At 39.9% G+C, this 12,654-nt stretch overlaps 2 protein-coding genes across 3 annotated transcripts; one reads left to right on the forward strand and one right to left on the reverse strand.

Moving 5' to 3' along the window:
- Positions 1-334: 334 nt before the first annotated feature.
- LOC140768142 (formin-like protein 1) lies at positions 335-6,379 on the forward strand. The gene is made up of 4 exons (XM_073108277.1): positions 335-2,301; positions 2,390-2,589; positions 4,024-4,268; positions 5,225-6,379. Exons 1-4 carry the CDS (start codon positions 791-793, stop codon positions 6,035-6,037), a joined length of 2,769 nt encoding a protein of 922 aa, XP_072964378.1. The 5' UTR covers positions 335-790; the 3' UTR covers positions 6,038-6,379.
- A 339-nt stretch (positions 6,380-6,718) lies between these two features.
- On the reverse strand, positions 6,719-11,306 carry LOC140768143 (acyl-coenzyme A thioesterase 2, chloroplastic). 2 transcript variants are annotated; one of them, XM_073108278.1, is made up of 6 exons: positions 10,534-11,306; positions 8,813-8,990; positions 8,222-8,709; positions 7,826-7,954; positions 7,553-7,691; positions 6,719-7,026 (listed from the first exon to the last, which is right to left on the reverse strand). In XM_073108278.1, the coding sequence occupies exons 1-6, from the start codon at positions 11,215-11,217 to the stop codon at positions 7,022-7,024; spliced, it is 1,623 nt and encodes a 540-aa protein (XP_072964379.1). In that variant the 5' UTR covers positions 11,218-11,306; the 3' UTR covers positions 6,719-7,021. The 2 variants fall into 2 exon arrangements, with proteins under 2 accessions (XP_072964379.1, XP_072964380.1); XM_073108279.1 differs by lacking the exons at positions 6,719-7,026; positions 10,534-11,306 and adding an exon at positions 9,922-10,510 and having other exon boundaries at positions 7,279-7,691.
- Positions 11,307-12,654: the final 1,348 nt, after the last annotated feature.

Here is a 12,654-nt window from a genome sequence, read left to right on the forward strand (position 1 = left end):
AAAATTGATAGTAAGTATGAAATTACTTCAATAATATATATTGTATTATTGAAACTCTTTTTGTCATGTTAGTGTCACTCCCTTGCATCAAAACAAAGTCACTTCAAGTTGCTTTCTATCTCTCTCTCTCTCTCCTCCTCTTTCCTCTTCCTTTCCAACTCAAAACCAGTCAAGACAGCCCATCTTTTCACCTCCCCTAATCCCATGCAGTACAAAAGCCACGCTCTTTAATAACTGGACTCAAACTTACCACCCCACCCCCCCTCTATAAAGTTATAAGAAACTAACTCCTCTCTCTCTCTCTCTCTCTCTCTCTCTCTCTCTCTCTCTCTCTCCTCTTCTTACCATCCTCCTTCCATCCATGCACCTTCCGGTCCTTCCCCCATCTACTACTATTACTACTACTATTACTACTACTACTACTACTAACCCTTTCTACCCCTCCTTCCACACTCACACAACTATACCTCTCTTTCTCCCTCTCTATCTCTCTACCTCTCTACCTCTCATTTGATCCACATTGCACCAAAACAATCATCCATAACTCCCCACCCCAAAAGAATTAAAAACCCAAGAAGAAAACAAGCATTACAACCCACCTAGTGAGCACCACTGTGTCTCTCCATCCTTGTCTATTATCTCTCTTAATTCTCTCTCCCTCTCTCTCTTTCTCTCTCTAGAAAGGGAAGCTCCACCACACTCCCAAGCTTCCCTTTTTTTTTCCAATATCTAAACACACCCCCATCTCTCTCTCTCTCTCTCTCTCTCTCTCTCTCTCTCTCTTCCAAGAATGGCCACTCTCATGCCCCTCTCGCTCCTCTTCTTCTTCCTCCTGTCTTCCATTCCACCGTCCACTCCAAACCCAGCTCCTCCCGGCCACAACCGGAGATCCCTCCACCAACCCTTCTTCCCCCTCCCCTCCTCCCCTCCCGCCGTCCCCCCCTCCTCCTCAGAACCTTTCTTCCCATCCTACACTGCCGCCCCTCCCCCTCCTCCCACTTCCTCCTCCGCCTCTTCTCAACCAACATTCCCGGCCAACCTCTCCTCCCTCACCTTCCCCAATTCCCAAAATGCCCCTCGAAAGTCCTCTCCCACGTCCAAGCTCGTCCCCGCTATCCTCCTCCCCCTCCTCACCCTCTCCGTCCTCGCCCTCTCCGTCGCCTTCTTCTTCAATCACCGGCGCAACACCCGCTTCGCCGACGACAAGACTGTCAGATCCGAAAGCCACCGCCTTTTCCCGGCCAATTCCGCGCTCTCCGATAGCCGCAAGCAGCTGCCGCCTGCCTACTCCGGCCCGCCGAGCTCCGAATTCCTCTACCTGGGCACGTTGGTGAACTCCCGGTGCCGCGACGATGAGGGCCTGGATGCGGCGCTCCAGTCCGACGTCGGATCCCCTGAGCTCCGCCCTCTCCCGCCGCTCTCTCGCCAATGCCGGGCTAATTACGGGAATGCCGAATTGGGCGGCTCGTCGGAGGAGGAGTTCTACTCGCCGAGAGGGTCGTCGACCGCGGAGAAGGTGAGCAGCCCTGGGGGCCGGAATTCGAGCTCAAGGGGCAATTTTGCGGCCTCCAAGATGGAGAAATGCCGGTCCCGGAGCTCGACGCTGAGCACGCCGTCGTACCCGTCTTCCAATTTGCCGTCGCCGACGGCATCATCGCCGCCGATTGAGTCGAGCCCGGGGATGTCCAGTCGCAGATCCATGAAGTCCAGATCCGAGAACGGTCGGCAAGAGCTCTCATTTCCGCCCCCGCCTCCCCCACCGCCGTTGCCGGTGCTCCGTCCCCTGACTCCTTCGCCCCCCAAGAGGAAACCACTTTCGCCGTCTCCGCCTTCGTCACCGGCTGATAAAATTTCAGACAGCAATTCAAGGATCTCCGACTATTCCGGACCGGATTTGCGATCCCAGAAGAGAATTATTGAGCAATTCGCAAGAAATCCATTTCTCAGTACTGAGCCGCCGCAGAGGCCAGCACCGCAGCTGCCGCCACAAAGGCAGATGCCTCCGCCGCCGCCACCACCACCACCACCTCCGCCGCCGCCCCCAGTAGGTTACTGGGAGAGTCAGGTGCGGAAGCCGCAGATGAACCAGCCACCGGTTCTGGTGCCGCCGAAATCTATTGAGGTGAAGAATTCTCCTCCAGCAACTTTAACTGTAACTCCTCAATCAACAGAGAACTTGCAGGCTTCAGAGAAGAACGAGGAGACCCCTCGGCCTAAATTGAAGCCCTTGCATTGGGATAAGGTCCGTGCGAGTTCGGATCGAGCAATGGTGTGGGATCAGCTGAAATCGAGCTCATTCCAGTGAGGCTTTATATCTTAACTTCGATTCTTACATTTTCACCATCTAAGATTTTTCCCGATCAGTTTATGATACTAAATCTTTTGGCAGAGTGAATGAGGAGATGATTGAAACTTTGTTTGTTTGCAATGCGACAAATGCGACGACCAAGGAAGCAACGAAGCGGCCGGTCCTTCCTTCGGCAAATCAGGAGAACAGAGTGCTTGATCCAAAGAAGTCTCAGAACATTGCAATTTTGCTCAGGGCACTGAATGTGACAAAAGAGGAAATCTGTGAAGCCCTCTTAGAAGGTGAAACTTTTACCTTAATTTTGGTCAATAATTTATCACTTTGACATGTTAATGCACTCTTAATTTTCTTTCATCCACTGCTATTGGATTCCAATTACATGCAAGATATTATTACTTGGTCGGTTCTTTTCTAAGATTTGCAACTTTAACTAAAGTAGAACAATCTTTATTAGTCGTGTTCTTTTACAAGGATTTTTTTTATATGATTCAAGATTTAGGAATATTAACTATTGATGCTGAACCTTTACCAAGGACTCGAGACCTCGAACTTTTCGTTATTTTTCTTTTTTGTTCTTCTTTTTATATAACAGCCTTTGTGTTTTGTACCTTTGTTCTGCCTTGATTTCTTAAATATATGTAATTATTTTGAACTAATCTTGTTAGATGGCCAAGTAGGCATCTACATTTCCATAAATTACAGGTTCGGGTCTTCTTATAAATCTAACAGCTGCATAGGTGCAAATGTGGGTCGCTAAATTGGAAATTCTAGTAATTAAATTACTAACATAATCATAATCTCAGGTAAGAAATTGAAGTTACCGAGCATTCAAGCATCGATTTAATTTTCAAATAATGTGCTTTCTATCATCCAAAAAACATAAGACGAACAAGCGGAGGTAACTGAAGTCATTGACCAGTCCCTGATCTCAGATGACTATATTAAGCTACATTTTCTTTCCTTCTTGTATCAAATATAAGCTCATCAACTTTGTACCTTCTTTTTATCAAAAATAAAAATAAAAATTATACCTTCTTTATAAATCTGTGGACAGTTTTACACATTACTGTTTTCAAGGAACAATGTCTAGAAATGTCACAACAGTATCATCTTTGTGGCCATTGTCGATTACCTCATCATCTAACCATGACTTCGTTATCATCTCCCTTTCTTTATATCCTTTTGAAAAAAGTGGGGTAGAACCCAGTTAGTATTTCGCTAAAATCACGAATGAAGATAAGAAACAGGCATCAAAGAAAGCATAACTTAGAAGGATGTAGAGCATGTCTATCCTTGTCAGGATAAAACATCCACTGCCTTTTAAGCCTTCTTTATTGGTGCTTCAATTTTTTTATAGCTTTCCGTTGATCTAGTGTGTGTCTATATATATATATTTGACAAAAGATTTTAACACTTTTTTGACCTTTGGTTGCACGTTGAGATTGTAGAAAATTAATCCCAAGGTGGATAAAGAAAATCTGACGTCACTTTATTTCACCTTTGGATTAAATTTTGAGAATCTCGAGGTAAATTCAATGGTCAGGGAGGTGTTAATACTTTCAACAAAACATTTATGTGAAGTTCTAGTCTGATTAGTATGTAAATTTCGACTATGCTATGAATGATATTTCTCTGTTCTTGGACTATCTGTACTCATTGCCTACTTATCTAGCATTTCACTTTTTATAATTTACATTGATTGTTATTTATTTCAGGTAACACAGATAACTTGGGAACCGAACTGTTGGAGACCTTGCTAAGGATGGCTCCTACCAAAGAAGAAGAGATTAAATTGAAAGAATACAAAGATGACTCTCCAATCAAGCTTGGTCCTGCTGAAAAATTTCTTAAGGCTGTTCTTGATATACCATTCGCCTTTAAGAGAGTAGATGCTATGCTTTACATTGCTAACTTCATTTCAGAGGTCAAATACCTTAAGAAGTCATTTGACACTCTTGAGGTATGTCAAATTGGTTATTCCTATTTTTATTCACATTTCTAGCGTGTAGAATAAATGCATATTAATCAGCACCATATATAACATGTTCAGTACAACAAGTTTATGGTATTAATCGAGATTTTTAAGACTTTTCTCTTCTATAAGAATCATGATCAAATCAGGAAGATTGATGACCTCTTTAATAGTGCATTGTATCGCTGTAACACTCAAGAGCCTTGTACGATGTTCTTGGGCCACAAGTAGTCTAAAGGTCTATCTTATAAGTCCAGTCTACATCTGGAGCACTAAAAGTGGATATGGCTTGAGCTTTAGATTCTTGGACATTAAATTTTGCTGGCATCAAATATTTTATACAATTTATCCTATTCATAGGTTTTTAGCTGAAAGAACATAAAAACGTTCTCTCTTGCAATTCATTCTGATTGTCAGTTTAATGTTGATACATCAATTTCTTAACATTGACACGCAAAATTTCAACCTAGCATTGTTCATGAGTTTAATAGGACTGACTATAGGGTCAGTTTACAAAGTTTAAAACAAGATGCCAAAAAATTGTGGTATTTTAGTCCTGGAGCTTATATGTTGTGGATAGCTCTTTTCTTCCTATACTTCCTCTTTTATTATGCTCCCTAATAGCCAACCCCAATTAGTCAGGATTAGCAGGTTTTTGTGCAGTCCTTTTTTTCTCCATTAGAGTACCTCATATGATTTTGTATTTTATATATGTCTAGGAATTTCTAGTTATTACTGCCTTACCTGGAACTAAGTTTCAGCATGTTTCCCATATCTTTGTAGCTTGTCCTACCTCTGTATCGACTTCTCTTTTGTAAAGGGATCGTAAATTTGGACAATTTCAATCCTACAAATAAGAAGACCCAACATAAGATATTGGCCATAGTCAGATGTAATTTCATTTCCTTCCCTTTTCAGACATTAACATGTCTTGCAACTCTCAGGCTGCCTGTGAAGAACTTAGGAGCAGTAGGTTGTTCCTCAAGCTTCTAGAAGCTGTCTTAAAGACCGGGAACCGGATGAATGTTGGTACAAACCGTGGTGATGCACATGCATTCAAGCTTGACACACTGCTCAAATTAGTTGATGTCAAAGGTACCGATGGCAAGACAACACTTCTGCACTTTGTTGTCCAGGAAATCATCAGAACTGAAGGTTCCCGCCTTTCTACCAGCAGCGGATCATCTCCAAGAACTCATGCAAAAACCCTTCAAGATGATCATGAGTGCAAAAAGCTCGGCCTCCAGGTTGTTGCTGGTCTTGGGAATGAACTTACTAATGTCAAGAAGGCTGCTGCAATGGACTCTGATGTCCTTAGCAGCTATGTCGCAAAACTTGCTGGAGGGATTGGAAAGATAAGTGAGGTCCTCCGTTTAAATGAAGCATTGGGTTCAAAAGGGAGCAGCAGGCGATTTCATGATGCTATGGATGGTTTCTTAAAGAAAGCTGAGGATGAGATCATAAAAGTTCAGGCCCAAGAGAGTGTTGCACTCTCTTTGGTTAAGGAAATAACTGAGTACTTCCATGGCAACTCAACCAAAGAAGAAGCTCACCCTTTCAGGATTTTCATGGTGGTCAGAGATTTCCTATCTGTTCTCGATCAGGTCTGCAAAGAGGTAGGAAGGATCAATGATCGAACAACAGTCAGCTCTGCGCGTCAGTTCCCTGTGCCAGTGAACCCTACACTACCATCGGTATTCCCTAGGTTTCATGCATTGAGACCCGGAAGTTCGGATGATGAGAGTTCGTCATCCTAGTCTCCCATCGTTCATATCGGCACCTCTTTCAGGTGAAACCATTTTGCAGGTTATTAGCTGTAACTGCAGCTGGGCAAAATCTGATGCTAAATTATTTTATATTTTTTGTACCTATAGAATATAAAATCTAAATGTTCTTTTTTAGAATCAGTTTTGCGTATAAATAATAGGATGAAATCTAGATCAGTGGAAGACAAATGCGCAAATGGCTATGTAGTAGTTGTTGTATATCTCTTAGAAGCATATTACTTTTCAAGTTGTATGTGTAGATTAAACTACAGCTAAGTTGAATTCATTGCTGGTGTAGTAAATAAAAGGTTAAGGCAGCATGAATTTAGCGGACATCTTGTTTTACCCTATTGTCAGTTTGGACCTCTACTAAGATCATCAAGGAAATTTCATCTTGAAATGAGCTGGAATACGCATAGAAAGTCAACTCTGACAGCACAGGGTTAGAACTACAAATTTTCCCAAGAAGCGGAAATTTAATGTGCCCGAGTTAGAATGATGCTGTTGGGATTTAAAATCTGGAAATATATATACATCTTAAATTACATTATAAGAGTGCTGCTTGCAAATAGTTGGAGAGCACTGTTCAATATATGAAAACAGGATGAACTCAACGGTAAACATTAAACAACATAGATGGAAAGCCAACAACATTCATTGTGTTATTTGATTTTAATGCTTATGCAGTTGAATGAAAGCGAAAAGAATGTGGTTGTAATAAGTTAAGATAAAGTACAGTATCTTCTATCTCTCTCTCTCTCTCTCGTTAACATTCTTGTTGTTTATAACTCAGTCGATGGTAGATCATTCTGTTATCTTGTAAATCCAGTTCAATGCATGAACCAAATATGACAAGGGATAGAGAACATCCTCTGAATTCCCCAGGCCAGGTTCAAGTCTGCAAGTTAAAGTGGGCATGAATTTTCTCTAACAAATCTTGCATATTGTAACCGTAAGCTCAAGTAACATATCTCATCAACCTGCACACAAAAGCAAATGCATTATATCTTTTATTTTAGAGAAACTGGAAAGTTTTGGCATCGAAATTAAACCACACAACACTCGAATAAATTCGTACAAGAGAACAGGATGTCTCAACTACTAGAAATCTTGACGAGAAAAGTTGATTGCTATTCTTTAATAGCAACGGAAATGACTATTCTCTGTCACAGAAAGGACCAACGGAAATGACTGTAAAGATGATAAGAAAAATAAACAGATATAACATCGTCTAGTTAGAAGGAAGCTTTTAATAGACATGAAAAGGATTATAAATTGAAGTAAATACAATAACACTTCAACACAAGCCATTGAATCCACACATCAAAGAAGCCCCAAAAGGAATCTATACAATAAGATGTCAAAGTAAATATTCTCAGAAAAAGGAGTGCAGATTACAATCTGTTATTAGCAAGTTATTTCCTCTCTATTTTCCTATGGTAGTCACTCCTCTTTTGGCAGTTTGCTATTATTCTATAACTGGGCACAACTATTTATGAGCTTAACTGTATATCTTCTCAGCATCCATGCGTTCCAGTATCCGGCGTGCTTCCTCTTCTGTGGCAGGAACAACATTACGAATCCTAAACCCATTTGCCAAGGCATCTTGATTGACAGTGAAGGTGAAGTAGAATGTGTTTGAGACCTGCTCATATGAGTACCAGGAAATAGAACATAAGATTATGACTTTCAAATCTTACATACAATGAGCATCACACAGGATGACCACAATTTTTCTTAGTACAGTAATATAGAGATAGGTATTCTTTGTAGACTTACCTCACTGGTTCGGAGTTCCGGCCTTGTTACGTGCGCAACAACCTCAATGTTGATCAGTGGCTGCTCTAAGTTCTCGTGTTGTGTATATAAAACACACGACTTGAGGCGTAGAAAGTCTCCCACATCCACCTAAACAAGTAAATGAATATTGCATTTATTGGTGTACCGAATATAATATCATAATTAATTCATTACCGTACCACCTGCTAACGTGAAAATGAAACACTGACATCTTAAAAAAGACACTTAATTAAGTCGATAAGCAAATGATTGAATAGTGTTAATCTATTATTACCTGCTATAATACGTAAAACTTCCAAGTAACTCAAGGAATACAGGGCAATGAAACAAGCAATAGAAGCAATGACTTCAGTGACCCAAAAAGAAGGTACTTACAGGTTTTAAGAAATCAACGTGATCTACTTCAAGAAAGCATGGTCTCTGCCCCAGGAAGGCATACGCAGTTGAAAATGCTAGTTCAAATGCTCGGTGCATCAAAAAACCCCCAAAGATTCGACCATGCAAGTTCCTTTGCTGAGGTTGGCAAATCAAAGAGTTTTCCAAGCGGGTATCCCTTAGTAGAATGCTGTGTCTATCGGCTAAAGCAGGGAAATCACAGAAAACACGACCCTCAGACAGTAAGCTGTTCAGCCTTGCTATCTCCCCATGAAAATTGTGCCCACCATTCTCAATCCCTTTCCTCTGCTCCTCTCTCTTTCTCTTTTTCAGTTTATCCCTTGCTTCCCTTTCTTTGAAAAGCAACTTTTCCTGTTCAGATTCTGGTAAAAGACGGTTGACAGGAGCAGATTTTCCCATTTTTGAGTCACGTGCAACAAATGTGAAATTGGCTGTGAGAGATATGGAATCTGATGGCACAGGGTTATCTGTCACGCAATAGATCACACTAGATTCAATTAGAAGAAGAGAAAATAAATGAGTACTGAAATTACATATTCACTTTCAATGATCTTGTTTTATAGAAACTACCTTGTTGAAACTGAGTAACTACAATTTGTATATCAATAGATGAACGACCAACATATGTGACTGCACCCGCTATTTTAAGATCTGTGTCCACACGGATTGGCTTCTTTAGAACCATCTTATCCACAGAAGCAGTGACTAACAGTAAAGGCCTTGTTGTGCTATCATCATCAGAGCAGTGCTGAAAGAGAAAAAAAAGAACAAGAGAATTGCTTCTTGGTTAATTCCTAAGACATCAAGAAATAAAAGCCATTCAACAGATTTAATGATAAATGAAAAAAATTAAATGCCACATTTATCATTTCTTTACCATTTAAAGACAAACTAATCAGAGTACTTTAAGCTGGAATTCTTGAATTCACAAGAGTTTACCAACTTAGTAGCACAATTCTCCGTCTTATTCATGTGAACAAATAAAATTTCTTTAGTATCAAAATTGTGTAATTCAAATTTTTCTTTAGGAATCAACTAGCCGTCTGCAATACAATACCAGACAATTGAGAAGTCTGCAGTAACATAACCTATTAGATTTATGATTTGAAATTCAAACCAACCAGAAAATAATGACCCTTTTCAGTCACAACCATTTTATCTGAAATATTTATCTGAACAGTATGAAAAGCAAATTCAGGTACCAGAAAGCTGGTCTAACAGGAAGCTTCTTTTGACTGCTTAAAAACCTGGTTCTCAAGTTTCTAGTTTCTACCCTAGAAGCACTCTAAACCTGCAAACAATGATGATGTTATATTTGTTAATTTTCTGACACATGGTTGTGTGAAATGTGAATGATAAACTTCACATTTGTGACATATTCTATTAATACAGAAAGCACATCCCAATAAACTTGCAAGGCCTGTCCACATCTTAATAACAAGAGGTTTGACAAACAGGAGTCCTAAGAGTACTTAGGATGCAGGAGTTTCCTCAGTTCTGTGTGGTGGAAGTCCCATTAAGAGTATCTTGGTATTTTTTTTAAATGCTTGCAACTTTGACATCGACAAGCAGTAGCATGGTCTCTTTACGTTATTTGTACTTCAAAATTAAAGAAAGATGACAGATGTCTATTCTTACACCCAATGAAAAAGATCAAGTTTCAGCAGAAAATTCCATACCAAGCATGTAACTTGGAACATTCAAGTTTGCTCTGCAGTTGTTTAGCAAGCAGGTCACTTTTCTTCCCTTCTTCTACCTCCATGCCCACTAGATACTAGGGAAATATACTTAATTGAGAATTAGGAATATCCTCACTACTGAGTATGATCCCTGCAATGGAGGGTGTTTCTTGCATACATGATACGATAATTTCCCACTATTAATTACAATATCATCTTACTGTGAACTGTTGAAGAATAACAAAATTGTCTTCCAAAATCCTTAAAGGAAACAAAAAGAGAAGTTAGCCACAACAATTATCAGCACAAACATGGGCAGAAATCTCAATCAAATCTAACTCCCACAGTCTCCAAATTCTTCTCCTTCTTACATCCAGCGTGAATTCTAAAATCCAGCAGCATCCACAATGTGTTCTTACTTAGCAGTGAACCATTCTCCAAGCAACAATTCAAAACCTACTTATGAGGTATCTATCTCCACTAAACCACAGAGCTACCAACTTTTGATAAGAAGCAAAATGAAAACCTTATAAAATACTCAAAAACATAGCTTTCTCCTTGCAGCCACCAGCAAATTATAGAATATGAACGAAATCAAGTCAAAAGAGCTACCTTGACAGCAATTGTTCCAGCGAGCGCATCAAGATCCTCGAGCAGCATCCCTAGCCTGACCTCGTTCCAGGGATCCCTGTACTGCTCCCTAAGGATGTAATCATTAGAGAAATTATAGATGATTATGGTCCTGCTCTGCGACGGCGTCTTCGTGAGCAATTCGGTCTGCGGAGGCCCATCCTTGGACTGATCAAGAAGCCTCTCGAAGATGCTCGACCGGGCCTCCCACAAGGCATTCGTCACAGGCGAGTGGTACATTCCCGGCCAAAGGCTTATCGGCTTCCGGAACGAAGAGCTCGCATCGATGTGCGGCGGAGAACTATCGAACGGGGAAGCGAATGTGGACGCAACTCGAATTGGAGGAGAGGAAGAATCCATCGATTCCGGAGATGAGTCTTCTGGAGGAATTTGACCAAAAGAAGAGATGGGTCTTGATCGGATTGAAGAATGAGGTGATCTAGAAGCAAAATGATGGGTTCTTGGAGATCTTGGAGGGAGTTGTGATGGTTTTTGAGGTGGGACTGAAGATAAAGGAAGGAGCTTTGTGACGGGTTGTGTTGCTGCTTGTGGAAAGGGATTTGGGGGATTGCGAGGTGAAGGGAGGTGGGGTTTTGTGAGGAGGGATTTGGTGGCGGAGATTGAGATGGAAAGGAAGGAGGAGAGATTTCTAGGTGGTGATCTCATGGTGATGATGGGGGAGGAGGTTGTTTGGGATCCATGGGAATGTTTGGTTTGGGTTGGGTTTGTTGGTTCCCTGGATCTTGGAATGGAAGATGGACAGTTGACCACCTAAGGTTGTTCTTTTTGTTTCTTTTTTTTTAATAAGAAATAAGATTATTCTTTGTTCTTGGAAATGCCAATTTTGACTTTTGTTACAATTGGAGAGTGAGACAAAAAAAAAAAAGAAAGTAGTTTTTTATTTAGGGCTCATTAAATGATAATAGGTCAATAGAAAAGTGACTATGTTTTTCTCATTAATTTTAATTAATAAAGTGAAAGATTAATAGAGACTAATTAAAGATGATGGTGAGATAATTATAATTAGTTAATTTTTTCAGCATGGCATGGCATGATCCAATCCTTTGAATATTCTCCCATTTGGATCTAATGCTAAAGTACTAAATTGCCTTAATATTTTAGGTCTTGTTAATAGCACATGTTTAATAACAACTCACCTTTATTACAACTAGCCACATTACAATTCCCTATAAAACGGCTACTTAGTAAATATATTAATAGATTTTATTGTTTAACCTGTCATTAATGTCATTATAAATTATAAGGATCGTACTTTTGAATTAGAGCTCTTGCTTTAACTAATTAATCCGTGAACTAGTTGCATATTTTATCGATCGAAATATAACAATGATGGATCTTTGTGGATTAAAGATTAACAATGATGGATCTTTGTTATATTTTGCTCTTGCTTTAACCCACCTCCTCATCAAACGGGAGCCCCCATCCCCTAGGTGGGTTAAAGATTAACAATGATGGATCTTTGTGGATCACAACCCGAATTCTAAATTATGACAGGCCATGTACCTTAATAGATTTGAGATACATAAAGCATTCGATTTGAAAGAATTCAATTGTTTTGAAGAGTTTGCACATTGAGTCTGAATGTGATATAAGATTAGATACAATTTGAAGAAAAGAAACTGCCAGGGAGATGATAAGCGTGTACAATGGATAATGTCTCTCTTCTTACATAAAAATGCAAATGGTTTGTAAAATATTTGGAAATGGATGAGTGAGAAAGTGAAATCTAAAGAGACCTGGACAAATCAAAGTTAGTGTAAAAATTCTGGCTGAGTTCAATTGCTTTGAATGGTTTTAAAAACCAAGTTACTGTTTTGGTGGTTGTATGTAATATGTTTCTTTAATGAAACAGTGAACATATCACCTTGTAGTCAAAAGAAACAACAACAACAACAAAAAATTCGTTCAAGAAAACTGGTTCCAGCATTACAAATTACAAGCATGATAACAACTGCACCAGGCACAAAACAAAACAAAAAATCAAAGACAATTGTTCTCAAACAAAGCAACGAAATGATAATCTAGGGCTGGTCCGATTAGAATTGAAGCAGTTTAATTATACAGAGAAGATAACTAAAGCAG

This window comes from Typha angustifolia, chromosome 10 (genome assembly GCF_048772165.1).
Source record: "Typha angustifolia cultivar Huaian chromosome 10, ASM4877216v1, whole genome shotgun sequence".
In the NCBI taxonomy this organism is placed as follows: Eukaryota; Viridiplantae; Streptophyta; class Magnoliopsida; order Poales; family Typhaceae; genus Typha; species Typha angustifolia.

Coding starts and splice junctions, on each gene's coding strand:
- LOC140768142 (XM_073108277.1), top strand. CDS start 791: ATGGCCACTCTCATGCCCCTCTCGCTCCTCTTCTTCTTCCTCCTGTCT. Junction 2,302..2,389: donor CTGAAATCGAGCTCATTCCA/GTGAGGCTTTAT, acceptor ATCTTTTGGCAG/AGTGAATGAGGAGATGATTG. Junction 4,269..5,224: donor AGTCATTTGACACTCTTGAG/GTATGTCAAATT, acceptor TGCAACTCTCAG/GCTGCCTGTGAAGAACTTAG.
- LOC140768143 (XM_073108278.1), bottom strand. CDS start 11,217: ATGAGATCACCACCTAGAAATCTCTCCTCCTTCCTTTCCATCTCAATC. Junction 8,991..10,533: donor CTGGAACAATTGCTGTCAAG/GTAGCTCTTTTG, acceptor TTTCTCTTTCAG/CACTGCTCTGATGATGATAG. Junction 7,692..7,825: donor CGGAACTCCGAACCAGTGAG/GTAAGTCTACAA, acceptor TCATATGAGCAG/GTCTCAAACACATTCTACTT.